Source organism: Rhineura floridana, chromosome 7 (genome assembly GCF_030035675.1).
Source record: "Rhineura floridana isolate rRhiFlo1 chromosome 7, rRhiFlo1.hap2, whole genome shotgun sequence".
NCBI classification, from domain to species: Eukaryota; Metazoa; Chordata; class Lepidosauria; order Squamata; family Rhineuridae; genus Rhineura; species Rhineura floridana.
In genome coordinates, this window is record NC_084486.1 from 34021065 (window position 1) to 34040143 (window position 19079).

At 42.4% G+C, this 19079-nt stretch overlaps 1 protein-coding gene across 6 annotated transcripts in view; it reads right to left on the reverse strand.

Annotated features, from left to right (window-relative positions):
• HERC4 (HECT and RLD domain containing E3 ubiquitin protein ligase 4) overlaps window positions 1-19079 on the reverse strand; it is a 91939-nt gene that overhangs the window by 68294 nt on the left and 4566 nt on the right. For 5 of the 6 annotated variants that reach the window (XR_009763939.1, XM_061635159.1, XM_061635158.1 and 2 more), the window contains exons 2-7: window positions 17891-17990; window positions 15464-15735; window positions 14384-14543; window positions 2786-2862; window positions 1905-2126; window positions 1344-1435 (exon numbers count right to left, since the gene is read on the reverse strand). Coding sequence is in view for 5 of the 6 variants with exons in the window: in XM_061635159.1 (XP_061491143.1) it covers window positions 1344-1435; window positions 1905-2126; window positions 2786-2862; window positions 14384-14543; window positions 15464-15689 (777 nt within the window). In the remaining variant the exon portion in view is untranslated. Of the gene's footprint in view, window positions 1-1343; window positions 1436-1904; window positions 2127-2785; window positions 2863-14383; window positions 14544-15463; window positions 15736-17890; window positions 17991-18701; window positions 18785-19079 lie in introns of those variants that run through there. The other variant, XM_061635162.1, reaches the window with a different exon arrangement.

Sequence of the window (19079 nt, forward strand, 5' to 3'; positions counted from 1 at the left end):
AGCTGCAGGCGCGGCTCTCAAGGCAGGCTCGTCTCTGGGAGACGGGAGCCAAAAGCGAAAACAGCAGCCACCGGATTCCTCAGCAAATGGACCAAAAGGGGGAAACAAAGTGAGGTAAAAATAAAAATCCCCCCCAAAAAATAAGGTCCCAGACAATATAAAAAGAGGGTGAGGGAGAGAAGAAACAAGAAGAATTTTGACAGTCCCACACGCTCAAACTTAGCTACAGTAGAAGATCCAAACACCTCGAACGAAGGAAGGCAAGAATGAACTGGAGTGGGAGGGGCTCGATGCCCCAGGTCTTGACTTCAATCCATTCTTGCCTTCGGACGCTAGATGGCGCTATATCCCACGTGATGTCGGACTACCTAAGGAAAATCAACTCATTTGAAATGTGGTGTTGGAGGAGAGCTTTGCGCATACCATGGACTGCGAAAAAGACAAATAACTGGGTGTTGGAAAAATTAAACCAGAACTGTCACTAGAAGCTAATATGATGAAAGTGAGGTTATCATACTTTGGACACTTAATGAGAAGACATGATTCACTAGAAAAGGGAATAATGCTGGGGAAAACAGAAGGGAGTAGAAAAAGAGGAAGACCAAGCAAGGGATCGGTTGATTCCATAAAGGAAGCCACAGACCTGAACTTACAAGATCTGAACAGGGTGGTTCATGACAGATGCTCTTGGAGGTCACTGATTCATAGGGCCACCGTAAGTCGTAATTGACTTGAAGGCACATAAAAGCAACAACCTCTACAAGACAGTACTAATTTACACATGTCATTCTTCCTCACCTCTAGTTCATATAAATGTTAATGTGAGAAGTCCAAAGCAACATGTCAGCCACCAACTTGGGAAGTTTATGAATGTTGTCCAAACTGATAGTTCACCACAACCGTAATATGTTAATCTGCCCTCAGATGAAGGTGAGGGGAGAGAAGGAGCTCAAAACCCAATGCTTGGCAACCACTCTCTCTTCACTGAGTGAAGGTTTACAAAAGGCAGACCAAATGAAAAACACTGGTGACATGGACGTGTTTTCTCACCCCGGAAGAACTAGCCAGACCAACAAATAGGTAGTTTTGCAGCATTATGGCACAAGAGGCAGCTTGGTTTATTTTAATTTATTTTGGCAGCAGTTCTAATATTACAGACTGCTGGATCATGCACTACTCAAGCAGTCAGGCTACATATGAAAACCTATCAAGAGTCACCATGTCCCTTACCACCCATCCCAATCCAAAGCCTAAAACAAAAGACAGGAAGAACACAGCCTATTTGTACACGAAATCTACTAAATTAATTAAGAGTGTGAAATGCAGTATTTCTAGTATAGTACCTTTGTAAGAGCCGCTGTGTGATCTTCTCCACAGGAGATATAAACAATTTTCTGGGATCTTAAAGACTTTAGAAGATTGGGAACATATCTATCTGAAAATTGTAATGAATCAGCAAATGTAATATACATCTTGTAACAAATTATGTGACAAGTTTTTTTAAAGAAATATAAACTACCAATTTAGTTTTTAAAATGTTACTATTTTATATAAAAACTTTGTTGCATTTTGAAGCTTATAATTCCACAGTACATAATGCACAGAACAGCACTGAAGTGCAACAAATAGTGATGTGCTAAGAATATAATATATAATACATCTCATTCACTATTTTGAAAGCATCATTATTTCTTACACTTAAAACACAAAGCATTTCAAAGTCCTCAAAGTACTGCAATGTAATGAGATCCAGAGTTTTGTCAGCAACTATCTGATTTCTCACCCACCCAAATGCTCTGAGCACCAACTGAGCAAAAAGCATACTTTTACAAAAATAAGCACAAATTATCATAGAAACTAAAATGAAAAAGAAAATAGTCAATAGTTGAAATTAGTGTACTTACCATTTTCATCATTAAGACCAAGCTGACCAAATTTGTTACGCCCCCACCCAAAGACTGCTCCAGAAAGAGTAAGAACAAAGCTATGTGCACCGCCTGCTTCAATTTGTGCAAAAGGTATCCCTATTAAAGATTTTATCAGTTGTGGGGAAGTTTGCTTTTTAAACTCATAACCTAGTCCGAGTTGACCATGCTTGTTCTGTCCCCAGGAAAAAATTTCACTACCTATTGAAGAAAAACAAATACGCACATTTAAAATGAAGAATCATTGTAAGAATTTATGTCATTCTAAGAATCAAATTACTTCAGTATTGCACATCACAGTATTCCAACAGTGGCAATAAGGATTCGGGAGAGGGAGGGAGAGGGGAAGAGACAGAGAGAGACATTCAAAATTAAACACCAAATAAGTGCTTTTGCGATAAACAGGGTAGTTCATTAATTACCACACACACATTTCCACATAAAGCCTATTCCACAATATACCACATTAATAGTTCAAAGAGTTTCATAGAATCTTTTCTTGTATTTTAAATTTGGAGATCAATGGCAAAGGGGCTAAAGCAAAATAAGAGGTGCTATAACAAACAGAAAAGGTACAAAGAGAACACAATCAAAACACAAGGGTAAAAAAAGTTTGAATACAGTTAAATGGACACATAATGCAACAAAGGGGAGAAAGAAAAAACAATGATGTTCATAACAACATTTTTCATTTCCTTAGCACAAGCTAAGCTGAAAACTTGTTTACTCTTTCTGCACTCTCAAAGCTATCACAGACGTGATATTTTGCTACATGGAACATTTTAGTATGTTTTTTATTGACAGTGAAATATATTTTAAATTTATACAAAAAATATGGAGACAGTCCAGAAATTGGTTACCTTTAGAAAGTGCAAGTGAATGGTAGTAGCCACAAGCAACCTGCACTATTTGGATGTCTGACAAGCTTTTTATGTTTCTGAAGGAACAACAAGAAAAAATATCATAAAATCACAAAACATTCTTTCCTTAAGGAAAAATACAGAAATGCATCTTAAGCACTTAAGAGATAATGGCCCTGTTCAGGCATTGTGGCTACATTCACACATCACCCTAAACTATGGTTCAGTGCTATATAAATGAGCTGCAGCAAGCCTTCAACTCACATACTACTGCTCCTCCTACTTTACAGCTAAGGAATGGTTCAGAAGCTTTCACTCTCAATTTTAGTTTTGTTTGTTGTTATATGCCTTCAAGTCGATTTCGACTTATGGCAACCCTATGAATCAGTGACCTCCAAGAGCATCTATCATTAACCACCCTGTACAGATCTTGAAAGATCAGGTCTGTGGCTTCCTTTATGGAATCAACCCATCCCTTGTTTGGCCTTCCTCTTTCAGAAAACAGGTTGCGCTTCAGGACAATCAGATGCTGTGGCACCCGCATTTATTTTAAAGCATTCCATAGTTTTTCATGATCTTCACAGTCAAAGGCTTTGCTGCAATCTATAAAGCACAGGGTGATTTCCTTCTGAAATTACTTGGTCCATTCCATTATCCAACGTATGTTTGTGATATGATCTCTGGTACCTCTTCCCTTTCTAAATCCAGCTTGGACATCTGGCATTTCTCACTCCATATATGATAAGAGCCTTTGTTGTAGAATCTTGAGCATTACTTTACTTGCATGGGATAAGGCAATAGTACGATAATTACTGCATTCCCTGGGATCCCCTTTATTTGGAATTGGGATGTATATTGAACCCTTCCAGTCTGTGAGCCATTGTTTTCTTTTCCAAATTTGTTGACAAATTTTTGTCAAAATTTAGACAGATTCAGTCTCAGTAACTTGTAGCAACTCTATTGGTATGCCATCTGTTCCTGGTGATTTGTTTCTTCCAAATATTTTAAGAGCAGCTTTCACTGCATCTCTTTTATAGAATTCTTCTGTGTATTGTTTCCATCTTCATATTATTTCATCTAGGTCAGTCAGTGTGTTCCCCTGTTGATTATTCAATATCCCTACCCTTGGTTTAAATTTTCCCCTTAATTTCTCTAATATTTTGGAATAGAGGTCTTATACCGTTTTGTTGTCCTCTTCTATTTCTATACAATAACTATTGTAATAGTTTTCTTTGTCCCTACGTACTAGTCGCTGTATTGTTGCATTTAGGGTTCTAACCGTGTTTCTGTCTCCTTTTGCTTTTGCTTTCCTTCTCTCTTTAACCATTTTAAGTGTTTCTTCAGTCATCCACTGAGGTCTTTCTCTCTTTTTAACTAGAGGTATTGTCTTTTTGCATTCTTCCCTGATAATGTCTCTGACTTCACTCCATAGTTCTTCTGGTTCTCTGTCAACTAAGTTTAAAGCCTCAAATCTATTCCTAATTTGATCTTTATATTCTTCTGGGATGTTATTTAAATTGTATTTTGGCATTATGATTGCTGTGTTGTTCTTCTCTAGCTTTATTCTGATTTTCCATATTACCGGTTCATGATCTGTACTGCAACCTGCTCCTGGTCTTGTTTTTGTAGAAAGTATGGAACTTCTCCATCTTCTGTTCCCAATTATATAATCAATTTGATTCCTATATTGACCACGTGGTGATGTCCATGTGTACAGTCATCATTTTGGTTGCTCAAAGAATGTGTTTGCAAGAAACAAATTATTGGCTCCACAGAATTCAATAAGTGTCTCTCCTGCTTCATTTCTATCTCCTAAGCCCATTTTCCCACAATCCTAGTTCTTCTCCGTTCCCTACTTTTGCATTCTAGTCCCCCATGATCATCAGCACATCTTGTTTTGGTGTGTGATCAATTTCTTCCTGTACTTCTGCGTAAAATCTTTTCAATTCCTCCTCTTCTGCATTTGCGTTGGAGCATAGATTTGGATGATGGTTAACAGGTTTCCCGTTAAATCTTATTGCTTTCACTTGCTCAGACCTTGCGTTATAACTCCTAATTCCTTTTGCTACATCACTTCTCACTATTAGAGCAACTCCGTTTCTTCTTAATTTCTCATATCCTGCATAAAATATTTTGTGGTTGCCTGATTGAAAATGTACCATTGGTCTCACCTGAAAGGTGATTTTCATAGGAGGCATGCCATCAAGCGGGTATTAGCTCCACCTATCGTCCGAAGGCAAGAATGTTTCTGAAGTCAAGACTAGGGGCGTCAGGCCCCTCCCACTCTCCAGTTCATTCGCAGCGAGTCCAAGAGAAATATCTAAAAATGCAGGAAAAAAGACCAACGGGCCTACCAGCAAGAACATAACATACTAGCAACATTCATAATAATATGACTCTAAAATAGCGAGATAACAGCAATAGCAGTCTTGACTTCACTGATAAATGTAATAAAATAGCGTAACAAGCATATATAACATTCCCAACAAAATATCTAGGTATCCTCCAACTGGGAGGGTCGTGATGGCATACCTCCTATGAAAATCACCTTTCAGGTGAGACCAATGGTACATTTTCCATAGGAGGTATGCCATCAAGCGGGATGTACCAAAGCAGCCCATAACAGGGAGGGACCACCCACATCCTAATCATCATTAAGAACCTGTTGCAACACTCGTCTGCCAAAAGAGGCATCGGCAGAGGCATAACGGTCTATTTTATAATGCCTTATAAACGAGTGTGGGGTAGACCAAACGGCTGCTCTGCAAATATCAGCAACAGGAGCATTAGCAGCAAAAGCAGCCGTAGTGGCAGCTGACCTAGTAGAATGAGCTGTTATACTAGGTGGAACAGGAAGCTTAAGGGACTCATAAGCTAAGGTAATACATGCTCTCAACCAACGGGATAAGGTAGAATTAGCAACTTTATGCCCCATAGAACGTGGATTAAAGGATACAAACAAAGACTCAGTCTGTCGTATATCCTGGGTCCTGGAGAGGTAGGTCTTGAGAGCCCTCTGAACATCCAACGAATGCCAAGCCTTCTCTAGAGGATGGGTAGGATTCGGACAAAATGAAGGAAGAACAATGTCCTGGTTGCAATGGAAAACTGAATTGACCTTGGGGCGGAAGGAAGGATCAGTTTTCAGCACAACAGAATCCTTGTGAAAGACACAGAGATGGCGAGCAGAAGACAATGCACCCAGTTCCGACACTCGTCTCGCAGAAATGATCGCAATCAGGAACAGGACCTTGGAGGACAGCAGACGTAAAGGCACAGTCCTGAGGGGCTCAAAAGGAGGGCGTTGTAAGGCCTGCAGAACCTTTGACAGACTCCATGAGGGAAAACGGTGGACTACAGCCGGTGAGCGTAGAGCAGTGCCTCTGAGGAAGCGTTTGATGAACGGATGTGAGGCAATAGGGGCACCAGTGGAGGACATTGAAAGAATGGACGACAGAGTGGACGCATGTCGACGCAATGTGTTGGGTCTAAGTCCCATCATGAGGCCCCTATGAAGATATTGCAGCACTTGTTGTACTGTAGCCTGTGAAGGATCGAGGTGCTGAGTCTGACACCACCTGGACAAAGCCACCCAAGTATGTTGATATATACGGGTGGTGGATGGTCGTCTCGAGGCTAGAATAATGTCAATGACAGCGTCCGACAGTCCAGCCGACCTCAAATGTCGCCATTCAAAAGACATGCTGTTAGGTTGAGCCACTTGGGGTCCTGATGACATACTGGGCCCTGGGATAGGAGGTCTGGTCTGACTGGTAGTGGCCAAGGATCCGTCACCGACATTGCAAGTAGATCCGAGAACCACGGTCGACGGGGCCAATATGGTGCTATCAGCACTAGCCATGCCCTCTCGCGCCGTGCCTTCCTCAAGGTTCTGGCTAACAGTGCTATTGGAGGGAAGGCGTACAATAGGCCATCCGGCCACGGTATTGACAGAGCATCCACCGCTTCCGCTGTCGTGTCCAGGTATCGTGTGAAGTACCTGGGAAGCTGGCAATTGCGACTGGAAGCAAACAGGTCGACTGAGAAAGGGCCGAATCGATGCTGGAGAAGATGGAAAACGGTCGGATGAAGTTTCCATTCTCCTGGAAAGACTTGTTGTCTGCTGAGCCAGTCCGCTGTCACATTCCAAATACCTCTGAGATGCTCTGCTTTCAAGGACTGTAGATTTTGTTCTGCCCAGTCGAAGATGAGGTAAGCTAGATCCTGTAAAGAACGCGACCTCGTTCCCCCTTGTCTGTTTAAATGTGATTTTGCACACGTGTTGTCGGTTCAAATAAGAACATGGTCCAAGGGGAACAGAGATTGAAAATGGAGCAGAGCAAAGTGGACAGCCTTTAGCTCCAGCCAATTGATGCTCTGAGCCAGTTCTGCTGCGGTCCAAATCCCTTGAACAAACTGAGAGTTGCAGTGGGCTCCCCAGCCGAGGAGACTGGCATCTGTGGTGATGACAGTCCTGTGGGGTTCTCTGAACGGAGTGCCCTGGGTGAGATGTTTTACCCTTGTCCACCAGCGGAATGACAAACGCAGTGTGTGGCTCAAGGGAATTACTCGATGGTTTGAGCTGGCAATGTCGTGTTGGAACGGCAGCAAGGCCCACTGTAGCTGACGAGTATGAGCTCGAGCCCATGGAACAATGTGAATGGTGGACACCAACATTCCTAGAGCCCTGGCTAGAAGCATGACGTCTGCGGATGTTTTGTGCATCAGGGATCTTGCGATGTCTGTGATAGCAGTTATGCGATCCGGGGACAGGAACACTGTTGCTTGCAGGGTGTACAACATCGCCCCTAGATGTTGTAGACATTGGGTTGGTTGTAGATGGCTTTTGTCGAAATTGACTAGCCAGCCATGGGCCTGTAAGACATGGAGCGTGAGTGTTAGATGTCGATGAGCCAACTCCCTAGAACTCGCCCGTATTAGAAGATCGTCCAGATAGGGGTAGATATGGACCCCTTGAAGTCTGAGGTGAGCCACTAGAATAAGTAGCACCTTAATAAATACTCTCGGGGCAGACGAGAGTCCGAATGGCATGGCTCGATATTGGAAGTGCTGGGAGCCAAAGGCAAAACGAAGAAATTTTCTGTGGGCAATGCAAATAGGTACATGGAGGTACGCTTCCTTTAGGTCAATAGAAGCCAGGAAGTCTCCTTCGTGCAGGCTGTCTGTAATGGAGTGGAGGGATTCCATTTTGAACCTGCGATACTTTACGAAACGGTTAATGAACTTGAGGTCCAATACCGCCCTCCATGACAGATCTCGTATGGGCACAGCAAATAGGAGGGAGTACACCCCTTTCGACCTCTCAGCCATAGGGACTGGCTCTATCGCCGCTATGTCCAAGAGGTGACGTATCGCAGTCTGCATGATGTAGTGTCTAGCTGTTGCCCTAGGACAAGGGGAGGGATGAAACCTGTCTGGAGGTATAACCCAAAACTCAATAGCATATCCATAACAAAAAAGATCTCTGATCCAGGAGACCTGAGTCAGGTGTACCCAATGTTCGCCAAACAGAAGCAGTCTGCCCCCAACTGGCATTGCATTAGTATTGTCTGCGTTGGCGAGACCCTCCCCTGTAAGAGGACGTTGAGAAGCCTCTGCGGCCCTGGTACTGACCTCTGCCCAGGAAACATCTATTCCAGCCTCTTCTGGATGAACGGGAATCGTATGTTGGGAACTTGCAGCCTCGTCCCCCGGGCCGCATTCCTCGAAAGGGCTGAGACGTACGGTACGAAGCGAAACGTCTAAAAGGTCTGCGCTCGATGTTTCTGACGGTGGCCAAGACAGGCTTTCGAGTGTCCTTAGGGTCAACAAGCACTGCCTTTACTGCCTCCTCGCTAACAGTAAAGATCCAGCATAAGGTGCCCGTGATAGATTAACTCTGGCAGTAGAGTCAGCCTGCCAGTGACGAAGCCAGAGGGTCTGTCGGGCCACAACCTGAGCCGCCATGGCGCGTGCCCCTAGCTGATTCGCATCCAAGGTGGCGTCAGCCACGAAAGCAGCTGTTTTGCGTAATTTTATTAGCGATCTTCGCAGAGAAACAGGATCTGGATTGGGATCCTCGATGAGGTCGTCCAACCACATCATCGCTGCCCTGGCAAAAATAGAAGCTAATGTAGATGCACGCATAGAAAAGGCGGTGGCCTCATGAGACTTGCGTAAGGCGAAGTCCAGTCTCCGCTCAGTGGCATCCTTTAAATGGGATTCTCCTTCCCTTGGCAAGAGGGATCTGGAAACTAAACTGGAAATTGGCTCGTCTATGCCAGGGACGGCCAGCTTGGTAGTAAAGTCTGGGGCCAAAGGATAAAGTCTGTCTGCAATGTTATTAAATCGGCGTGCTTGTAGAGGGTGAGACCATTCATCCTTGGCCAGTTTAGCGATGGGGTCTGGCACAGGAAGATAGTGTTCTGCTGGAGCGGGGGATTTCAAGACCCTGGCCCCTTTTAAAGCGGGAGTAGCAGCTGCAGTTGGGGTGGATTGAAGGCCGAGGGTGTTCAACACTCTGCGCGCCAGAGGCTGGTAGTCTGAGGCATCGAAGAGGCGATAGGATGTATCCTGCTCATGTTCCGAATGGTCACTCCAGTCGTCTCCTTCGTCTTGCAGCGCAAATGCGGATTCCTCCGCACAAGAGACGTCATCAACAAACCTGCCCCTGGCAATGTCAAACGGATTTGGAGAACATGAAGGGTTCGTCTCACTGTGAGCAAATTGGTCCCCACTGTGTGGAGGTATAGCGGGAACTTGTGATGGTGACTGTCTGAGCGAAAAACGACAGCATGCCCTGAAGTTGTGTAATAAACTTATGGGACAGCTGCAGTCCCGGAGATGTAGCCAGTTGCTCTTGGATAGGCGGAAGTGCGGACGGCCCTACAGGTAATGAAGAAGGGTAAGCCCCGGGTTGGGTGACCGTTGGCTGCTCAGAAAAACCAGGGAAGTCCTCCTCATCAGAGGACGCAGCAGGAGAATGAAAGAGGGTATTTAAGTGGGCATGGGTTGACCCCTCTGGAACTGGAACAGAGACATAGCGGGACCGCTTGGTTGTGCTGTGGCTGGAAAGATGTTTGGTTTTGGCAGCCGCTTTAGCATGCTTATGTTTGACCGCCTTAGGTGGATTAGGCTTGGTCGTCTGGTTTGTCCCTGGCTGTTGTTTCGGCTTGGTTGCCTGGGTTGTCTCTGGCTGTTCTGCCATCATATATTTTAAGGGTAGCAGTACACGGCCACGGATGGGGCAGAAAGCACAGACCCAAACAGGCTCAGTACATGGCACACGACTGGGGCAGAATGCACTGGCTGATGGCTAAGTACACTGCCACGATGGGGCAGAATGTACACTAGGAACAGACTTAGTACATGGCCACAGATGGGGCAGAATGCACGTCCAGATAGCGTGGCACAGTATCAACAGGTGTGGTACAATATAGAGCAGAAGTAATATTTGCACAGCTTAAAACAGTATCAACAGCTGTAGTACTCGTCCACGGATGGGGAGAATGTACAGTCCAAACAGCTTTGTATGGTATCAACAGCCTTTGTACACGGCCACGGGTGGGGCAGAATGTACAGTCCAGACAGGGATTATATGGTATCAGCACCTTGCGCACTAGGTATCAGTTAGTCTGGTGCACAACAGTGCAGTATTAATAGTTTTGATGAAACAGGCACAGATGCACAGGCGTTGTAGCAATAACAGTCTTTGTACTGGTTCAGATAGCAGCAGTAATCAAATAGTTGTAGGGCCAGTAGCAGAAGCAGAGTTAATAAAGGAACCTATATAAAGTGATAGAATCCTATCTGTAACACACAAACAGGCGCAGGTCACACAGGGGAAGCTGACAGGAATGCTGGACTCTGCTATCCACAGCCCGTGAAAGGGAGACCCCCCCTTGCAATACTAGTGGGCTAGCAGAAAGAGCGGGAGAAAACGGGCAATCAAAATGGCGCCCGCGAAAAGAAGCGGGAAAATAGGCCAATCAAAAAAGGCTAGAACTGGAGAAGGAGCAATGGCGGTTAGGGAAGCACCGACGAGCTCAAAAAACGCCTTCAAGGAGCCGATCTAGTGGCGCGGGGCTTATAAGCACGATCGCAGCTAGAGAGCACGGTAGCTCTCTATTGCCACGGGACAGTCTCAGCTGGCAAGGAGAAAGACGGAGCCGCAGCTGCAGGCTCCGAAGGCGGTCGCGGCGAGCTTTAAAATGCCGTAGACCGAGCTGGGGGGAGGCAGGAAGTTCAACTAGAGTGGACACTGAATAGGGAAAACTGCAGGCGCAGGCTTTGAAACTGGCGCAAAAGGTAGTGAGGGTTAAAGAGGAGGAGGACGGCGGCGCGAGAGCTGTAACGGCAGGCTGCCGGATTAAGTTAGCGGCCGTCTGCTGAGGAGGGGAAAACCGCAGCCGCGGTCTCCCGAAATGGCCATTCAGAAAGGCAAGGAGCTGCAGCCGCAAGCTCCTGTAAAAGTCAGTGTCCACCGCCTATAAGAAGAGAGGACCGCAGCCGCAGTCTCTCTGAAGCGCCGTTAGGCACTCACTGGGGAAGAATCAAGGGGAAAATAAAAACCCTGCAAGAAAATCCCCAGGGGAAACAATCGAAGTTTAAACAAAGTGGGAACAAACAAATAAAAAACGAAGACAAGACAGGGAAGGACAAAACGTACAGAAGTATACAGAAATCTCCCACCCTGTCACAAAAACACGAAAGACTTATCTATAAGCTAAGCAATAATCTCAAACTTGTTCGGTACGAAGGCAAGAATGAACTGGAGAGTGGGAGGGGCCTGACGCCCCTAGTCTTGACTTCAGAAACATTCTTGCCTTCGGACGATAGGTGGAGCTAATACCCACTTGATGACATACCTCCTATGGAAAATGTCCCATTTCTGTCCATTTTAATTCACTCATGTGAAGTATTCTAATGTTGATACATTCCATTTCTTGCTTGACAATTTCTAACTTTCCCTGGTTCGTGCTTCTCACATTCAATGTTCCTATTGTGTATGTCATACAACTCCGGACTCTCCTTTCACATCTGTGAGCATCAGCTTCTAGTCTTCCTTTCGGCTTTGACCCAGCTGCGTCATTAGCCACAGCGCTACTAGTACTTGTCCTTTGCTCTTCCCCAGTAGCTCGGTGAGTGCCTTCTGACCTGGAGGTCTCATCTTCCAGCACTATCTCACGTTGCATTTTGGATACTCTGTTCATAGGGGTTTTGTGGTAATTGTTATTCAGAGGTGGTTTACCATTGCCTTCCTCTGAATCTGGATGCATCTTAGTCTGGTGTCTCAGCTTTGACCATTCCGCCTTGGGTGCCCCTGCTAGAAGTCTAGCCTCTTGGTCTAGACTCCTGATGGCATTGCTCTCAGCTTCAACACTCTCAAACCCCCTCACCACATTCAGGTGTGCATCCTAGAGGGGGCACTTTTAGTTAACCACAGCTTATCATGTGATCTAAACACAGAACATTAACAATAGTTAGTTTAAACAAGCCAGATTCATAAACCACAATTTGTTTATTGTTGGCTTATTTAAACTAGCCATAGTTAATGTTAACCAGTTTGTTGATTCTGACAACATAGCAAGCTGTGGTTAAGGAAAAGCTTCCAAACACGTGTTCTCAGCTATGTGGAAGACGGAGAGGGCATGCACATGCCAAAGGCTTGCTGTGACTTGTTCCCATTACACTAAACCATGGCTTACTATGATATTCAAATAGAGTCAATGGAGAATCATATTTTTCTGCTATGTAAACGAGCTGTGATGAGCTTTGAACTCATGTGCTCCCCTCTCTTTCATTTTCTTGTGCCAGGAAGGGGAGTTCAGAAGCTCCTACTTCCCATTTTAAACTAACAAGAATTCCCTATAATCTCCAAATATGGAGAACTGTGGTTTGTTTACATTCCAGCTAGTGAACAATCCAGAATCTGAAGCCATAGTTTGATCCTAGTTTGTTTTTACAACCAACCAACCATAATTCAGCACATTCAGACATCATAAGGACGCCGTTCGTTCTGTACAATATAGGAAACGGACCTTTAGTGTGGCGGCACCTACCCTGCGGAATTCCCTCCCCTTAAATATTAGGCAGGCGCCATCTCTGCTATCTTTTCAGCGCCTTTTGAAGACTTTCCTCTTCCAACAAGCCTTTTAAGTTGAGACCTATCCCAGTCTGCATCTGTGTTAGAATTGCTTTTAATGTCTTTTAATATCTTTAACCCTTTTTTAAAAAAGATGTTTTAAAAGTTTTTTTTTAATGTTTTTAATGTTGTTTTGTTTTAATGTATTTTAAGGTCTTTTTATGATGTTTTAAAGTGTTTTTAGTGTTTCTGTTTGCCACCCTGGGCTCCTGCTGCAAGGAAGGGCGGGGTATAAATAAAATAATAAATAAAATATGGAACTGTGATTTATTTAAATTGGACATGAAAGTTTCCAATTTCTCTTGGCACAAGAAAAAGGACAAGAGTTGAACTCACCAGTCCAAGGCTCACCATGGCTTGTTTATATAGCAGGAAAGCATGGTTTGCCATTGTCTGCATCAAACATTGCACTAAATTATGGTTTAGACATTGACAACCCATACTAAGCACATGAAGCTAGCTAGAAGGAATGTGTGTACTGACGAGTGGAGAGAGTTCCTTTTTTGCTGTGACAGCTGTGGGAAACTGACCAGTTCCATAGTCACGCCAGGCTCTGCCTCCCACTCTCCCCTCAAAACTTTCAGAGTCCTCTGGTGGCGGGAATATTATCAGTGGTAGTTTCCTGACCATTCACACTTTCAGCAGGCATACTGGGGGTCACTGCAGAAGCAGCAAGATAATCCTAACTTCTCCAGCAGCATTGATCAGAGGGTTAAGACTGCACTCCAACCCATGCTTAGAATAGACACAATGAAATCAACAGGATTTAAGGCAATTACGACTGAGCATGACTATGTCTGGATCCAACCCTATGTTCTAAATCAATGCTTCAAGGACTATAGTGTTATAATTAAAATGTTGAATTTAATTCAACAAAAACTGCATGTTGCTGACACGACTAAAAGGTGCTGTATTTCTTCACAGCTACAGAATAGATTAAATTGCAAACATAGCCCCTTTCTCTCTTGAAACAGTTAAAGTTGACATGAATTCAAGAGGCTGCCTCACAAAGTATTTTTTAAAAATGTAGCCAGTTATCAGGAGAAAAGCAAGTTCTTACAAAAATATGACTGTAGTAATACTTAGCACTTACATAAAACTGTTAAAGTGCCCAAGGCACTTAACATACATTAACTAATACTCTTAACAATATCCCTACAGGTATTACCCCATATTACAGATTAGGGGCTGAAACCGAGATATAGGGGCTCATCTAAAGCCACCCAAGTGAATGCATGGTTAGAGTGAGACTTGAATGAGGGACTCCTCGGCTCAACCCTTAGCCACTACATTACAACAGCTTTCAAAAATGCATAGGTGTTGATTATTTTGTACAAAATTAAACTTGGAAAAATTCCAAACATAGAGCAATAAAATCTTAACACAAAAACAAAAGAAATCATTTTTATAAGAGGGGAACGTTTTTAAAAGCTCATGGTATTATTTAGTTTTACCTGGGCACTCTGATATATTCTTCGGTTCCAGGCAAGCCAAGTTGTCCATCTACAGCAAAACCCCAAGCATAGACTTGACCATTGTCATTTAATGCTAACGTGTGGGCTTCTCCACATGAAACAGCTACAATATTTTGAGCATCCAGGGCACCCACCTGCTCTGAAATCATTAAAGGGAAAATCATAATGTTATACAGCTCTTACCCAATGATTTCCATTTCTCTGTAAATGAACTAGCAAAAAAGGGCTCTTAAAAAACATATCAGATCTCCTTTTATCTAAGTTCAAAAATGCAAGCCACAATCCAGAAAACCACATCACCATCTATCTGTGCCTAACAGGGTTGTTGCTTTTCTTCCTCAGTAAGAACCAAACTTATGATACCTATATATTTTCATCTTAGGGTGAAACAGCACCTTTGGTGAGAAAAATAATTTTAATCAGAAAAGTGGCATGGCTTAACAGTGAATAAATACGACATGGCTTAAACTCTCCCCTCAGTGCCACAACCCAGTCTGATTCAGGAAGCTCTGCAGCTGCTATTCATTAAAAAGCAAATATTGGTGATAGTAACCACAGATCTCCTGAATCACATCTCGTTGCACCTTTAAGTGAATTACTGTTATGCATAGAGTTGAGGACTAAAGTGCTATCAATCAGCAGCAGCACATGAGGGGGACAGAGCCACAGGAGGGTTGGACTGTTATACATATAGTTCTAAAGCACTAAGAATAAGACAATTTCTGAAGACCCAACTTTGTATTATCTACATTTCTTTCATGTTCACTCCAATACAATTGGTTGGCATCAACAAAAAATGGATGTCAATGAACCATTAAAATTAAGCTACTATTGCTTGAGTAAGAATTTAAAACATAGAGTACGTAATGAACATCTTAAGTTAGAACATAACCTCTCAGATTATGAAAAGGTTTATCTTCTTGATGATCCACTAATTCTAGAAACATCTTGTAATTTAAGCAACTGCTACTGCATATTTATTAAAGCATTCATATACCTGGCACCCATGTGCAGAACCTAAAGCAATACAATTGTCTATCAGGCACAGTTTTAACTTACCTGGTCTTTTCCTGGATTTTTCATGGCCTAATTGTCCTAAATCATTACATCCACATGTGTACACAGTCCCATCATCCAAGACAAACACAGTGTGTCTTAGTCCACAGCCTACATCTTGAATCTTTTTGTTTAGGAAAAAGTTGCATCTTCTGGGTTCTAGAACAACTTCTTCATCAATGCCCCCCAATCCAAGCTGTCCAAAAGAGGCATTTCCCCAACATAACATGTTGCAAGTCTTCTCAATGGTCTGCCAGCTTCAGTGTTCAGTATCACTGTTATGGAAGGAAGATGAAGTCAGTACTAGAATACAGATGACTTGGTATTTATAATGGGATGCACAACTTTCATCCCACAAATATTGTGACTAGCCCAAATAGAAACACTGCAAGAATTTCAGGTCTCGTTATAAGAACTCTATGGAAGGAAAAATTAAATGTGACTGTTGTAAATAACTAACTCTTTTGCTAGAACTGGTATTTTTTGGATCTCCTAATATTAGAACTACCAATGTTTCTTGGTAACTAAATGTGTTGCATGTTACTCCTAGAAGCAAGTACTATGCAAATGGATATTATCTGAACTATTTATGAAACCAATCATGATGGTATGTTAGAAAGCTTTAGAATTCCAAATCTGGGGGGTAGAGGGTGGAATTCTGTGCAAGACAAATACATACTACCTTATCATACAGCTGTTCTAAAACAGAATCACATTAGAGCCATCTTATATAATTTGTAAATATGCCTTTGGTTGGCAAAACTACAATAACTGATGTTCTATCCAGCCAGCACATATTCTTACATAGGTCTCTCCCCATTTCCAGTGTTTTGATCAAATCAGCTTGGCTGGCAACTGACTGGCTCAAAGCATTAACCAGAACTCAACATGGTTTGATTGTAGAATGTTGCTTCCACATAGGAAAAGGCATAAATCCCACATGGACCTTATCATAGGCAATGAACACACACAAATATATCCCTATTCTATTGCATGTATACATGGCAGGAAGCTGCCACACGTAGTAAAATATATCCATACACACTCATCATATAATGAATTCATGAAATTCCCTACACAAAGTGACTTCCTTATGACAGGCTAGTTCAATGTGAAGCAGCTCTTATTTGAAGGCAAATTTCATTAATAGGCCATCCTTCTATATAAATGCGATTAAAATATTTTCTGTTGGAGATATCAGGCAGGAATCTTCCTTCTCTGAAGGCCCCCCTTTCTTTCAATTGAATTTCTTTCAAACTAGGAGCAATTGTTTTATAAACTAGTATTGAATTCTAATTACGTTTTAAAGAATGGAAGACACAAATGAAACACTATTGTTTAAATACTGAACAATAGGACTAAATTGCCATAAATCAGATTTTCCCAACCTGGTGTCCTCTAGATGTTTTGCACTCCAACTTCCATCAGCCCAAGCCAGCATAGTCAGTGGTTAGGGATGAGGGGAGTTGTAGTCCAAAATGTTTGGAAAGAACCAAGTTAAGAAAGGCTGGTTTAAATCTACTCTGAAAATGCTTTGTAGAGTCAGATTCTATGACTTCTAATTGCACAATCGGAAATTCTACTAAACCCAAATAGACTCTAATGACATAAAACATGCTCACATAGCATATTAGAGAGCTTTCACAGGTTAAAAGGCAGACACAGTGTCTAAAGGATATTTCAAAGATTTTCAAGTTACTTGAAAAAAGTACTCATCCAAGTTCTGAAAATCTTATTTCCCTCCTCTGTATCATTTAAGCTGACATACAACATATACAAGGTTATGTTGTATGTGTCGCTAAAGATTTCTCATCATTGCTTCTCATACAGAGGAATTCCCGCTTACTTTCTATCAAAATAACACAAGCAGATTAAGTTAGACAGTATGTATGCCCATTTTCTTAAAGCAAGTCAGCAAATACACTTCAACAAGTTCCACTTCTTGAATTACATTACACTTGCACATACATTATATTTCCACAGGGTTGATACACAGGACATACTTTACTAACTGCCATATACAGAACATTGAGCTGCAGCCACCAAATGCATCAAGTGGGGGGGAAGGGAGAGAGAATTAGCAGAAAGGTATTGAAACTGCCATAGCAAATCACATAATAAAACCAGGTTTGGAGACATTGTTCTAAGCAGTACTGCTAATTCCATTGCCCTGTAACAGGAAGTACTGCCAATACAGAGACTGAATTTTCCAAACATTTTTGGAGACTTGGAAAACATTAATTCTCTCTTTGCCCCTCCTCCACCCACACAATTTTTTACAGGTTTTCTTCCAAATGTTTACATTTGAGCCAACCCCAAAGATTATTTTCAGCCCACTCTGAAGTATGCTGAGTTCAACCAGATTTAGCTAAATATGCACAGGATTGCAGGTTTAGACCAAAAAATACAATATAGTTAACAAAATCCTACCACATTTATGAGACACTCAAGATGCTGCTGCCACAAACTGGAACATACTTGTCGTGTAGCCCTCATAATCTACGCCAATCATTGAAAGTTCAGTTTCAACCTATGTTACCAGAACATAATTAGGTAAAAGTTAGAGGAATCCACATTTCTCCAAACCCAATCTATAAATTAACTTTTCTATTAGAACAGCATCCAAAACAGAATTTTTAAAAAACCCTAGCTGAAAAAGCACAGCATATATTCAATTTTTAAAAAGGCACCTTCCCCAATATGAACCATTTCGGCCCCTACAATCAGCATAGGAGGCCCTGTCGGTGGTGGTATCTCCAGACCTTCTCAGTGGTAAGTGAGGGTATGTAACTGTTTTTAAAATTATTTTTAAATAATGTTCTTACTGTTTGTACATGTTTTTAAATGTTTTAAAACTTGTTTTTGTTTTATTTGTTTTACTGCTTGGTTGTTTGTCACCTTGAGCTTCTCCGGGAGGAAGAGCAGGACAGAAAATTAGTAAAGAATAATAAAAATAATAATTACTTAGAAACATGCTACAAAAGATGTATTGCTGCTCTTCAAAACAAGACACCTTAATTAAAGTTACTAAGGGCTCATCTAAGTTGCATTGCAATGGAACAGGAACAGCCTCTCCCTTTCCACAATATCACTATGCTACACAAGGTTACTTCAGACAGATCCAGAGAAGATAATCATTAGGCAAAGCTGACCCGTTCTATATAGCTCTTAGCAGCTCACACATATTTCCAAGTTTCCACACAATGAAGGACAGGGGGGAATACGACCCTGTTATTCTTACTTGATCTCTCAGCGGCTTTTGATAACATTGACCGTGGTACCCTTCTCAGCAGACTTGGTGAGATGGGCAATGGAGGCAGGGTTTTGTAGTTGTTCCAATCCTATCTCCAGGGTCATTTTCCAAGACCAGCATTGGGTAATTGTCTTTTGGCCCCCAGGCAGTTGTTTTGTTTTCATGTTTTAAAAGTACATCTTTAAAAATCTTTCAAAAACAACTTTAAAAACATCTTAAAAAGCAATTCCAGCACAGAGTACCATCTCATCTCCAATGCTTTAACATCTATATGAAGCCCTTGGGAGCGATCATCAGGAGATTGGGAGTGAGGTGTCAGCAGTACTCTGATGATACCCAGCTCTATTTCTTGTAACATCTGAATTG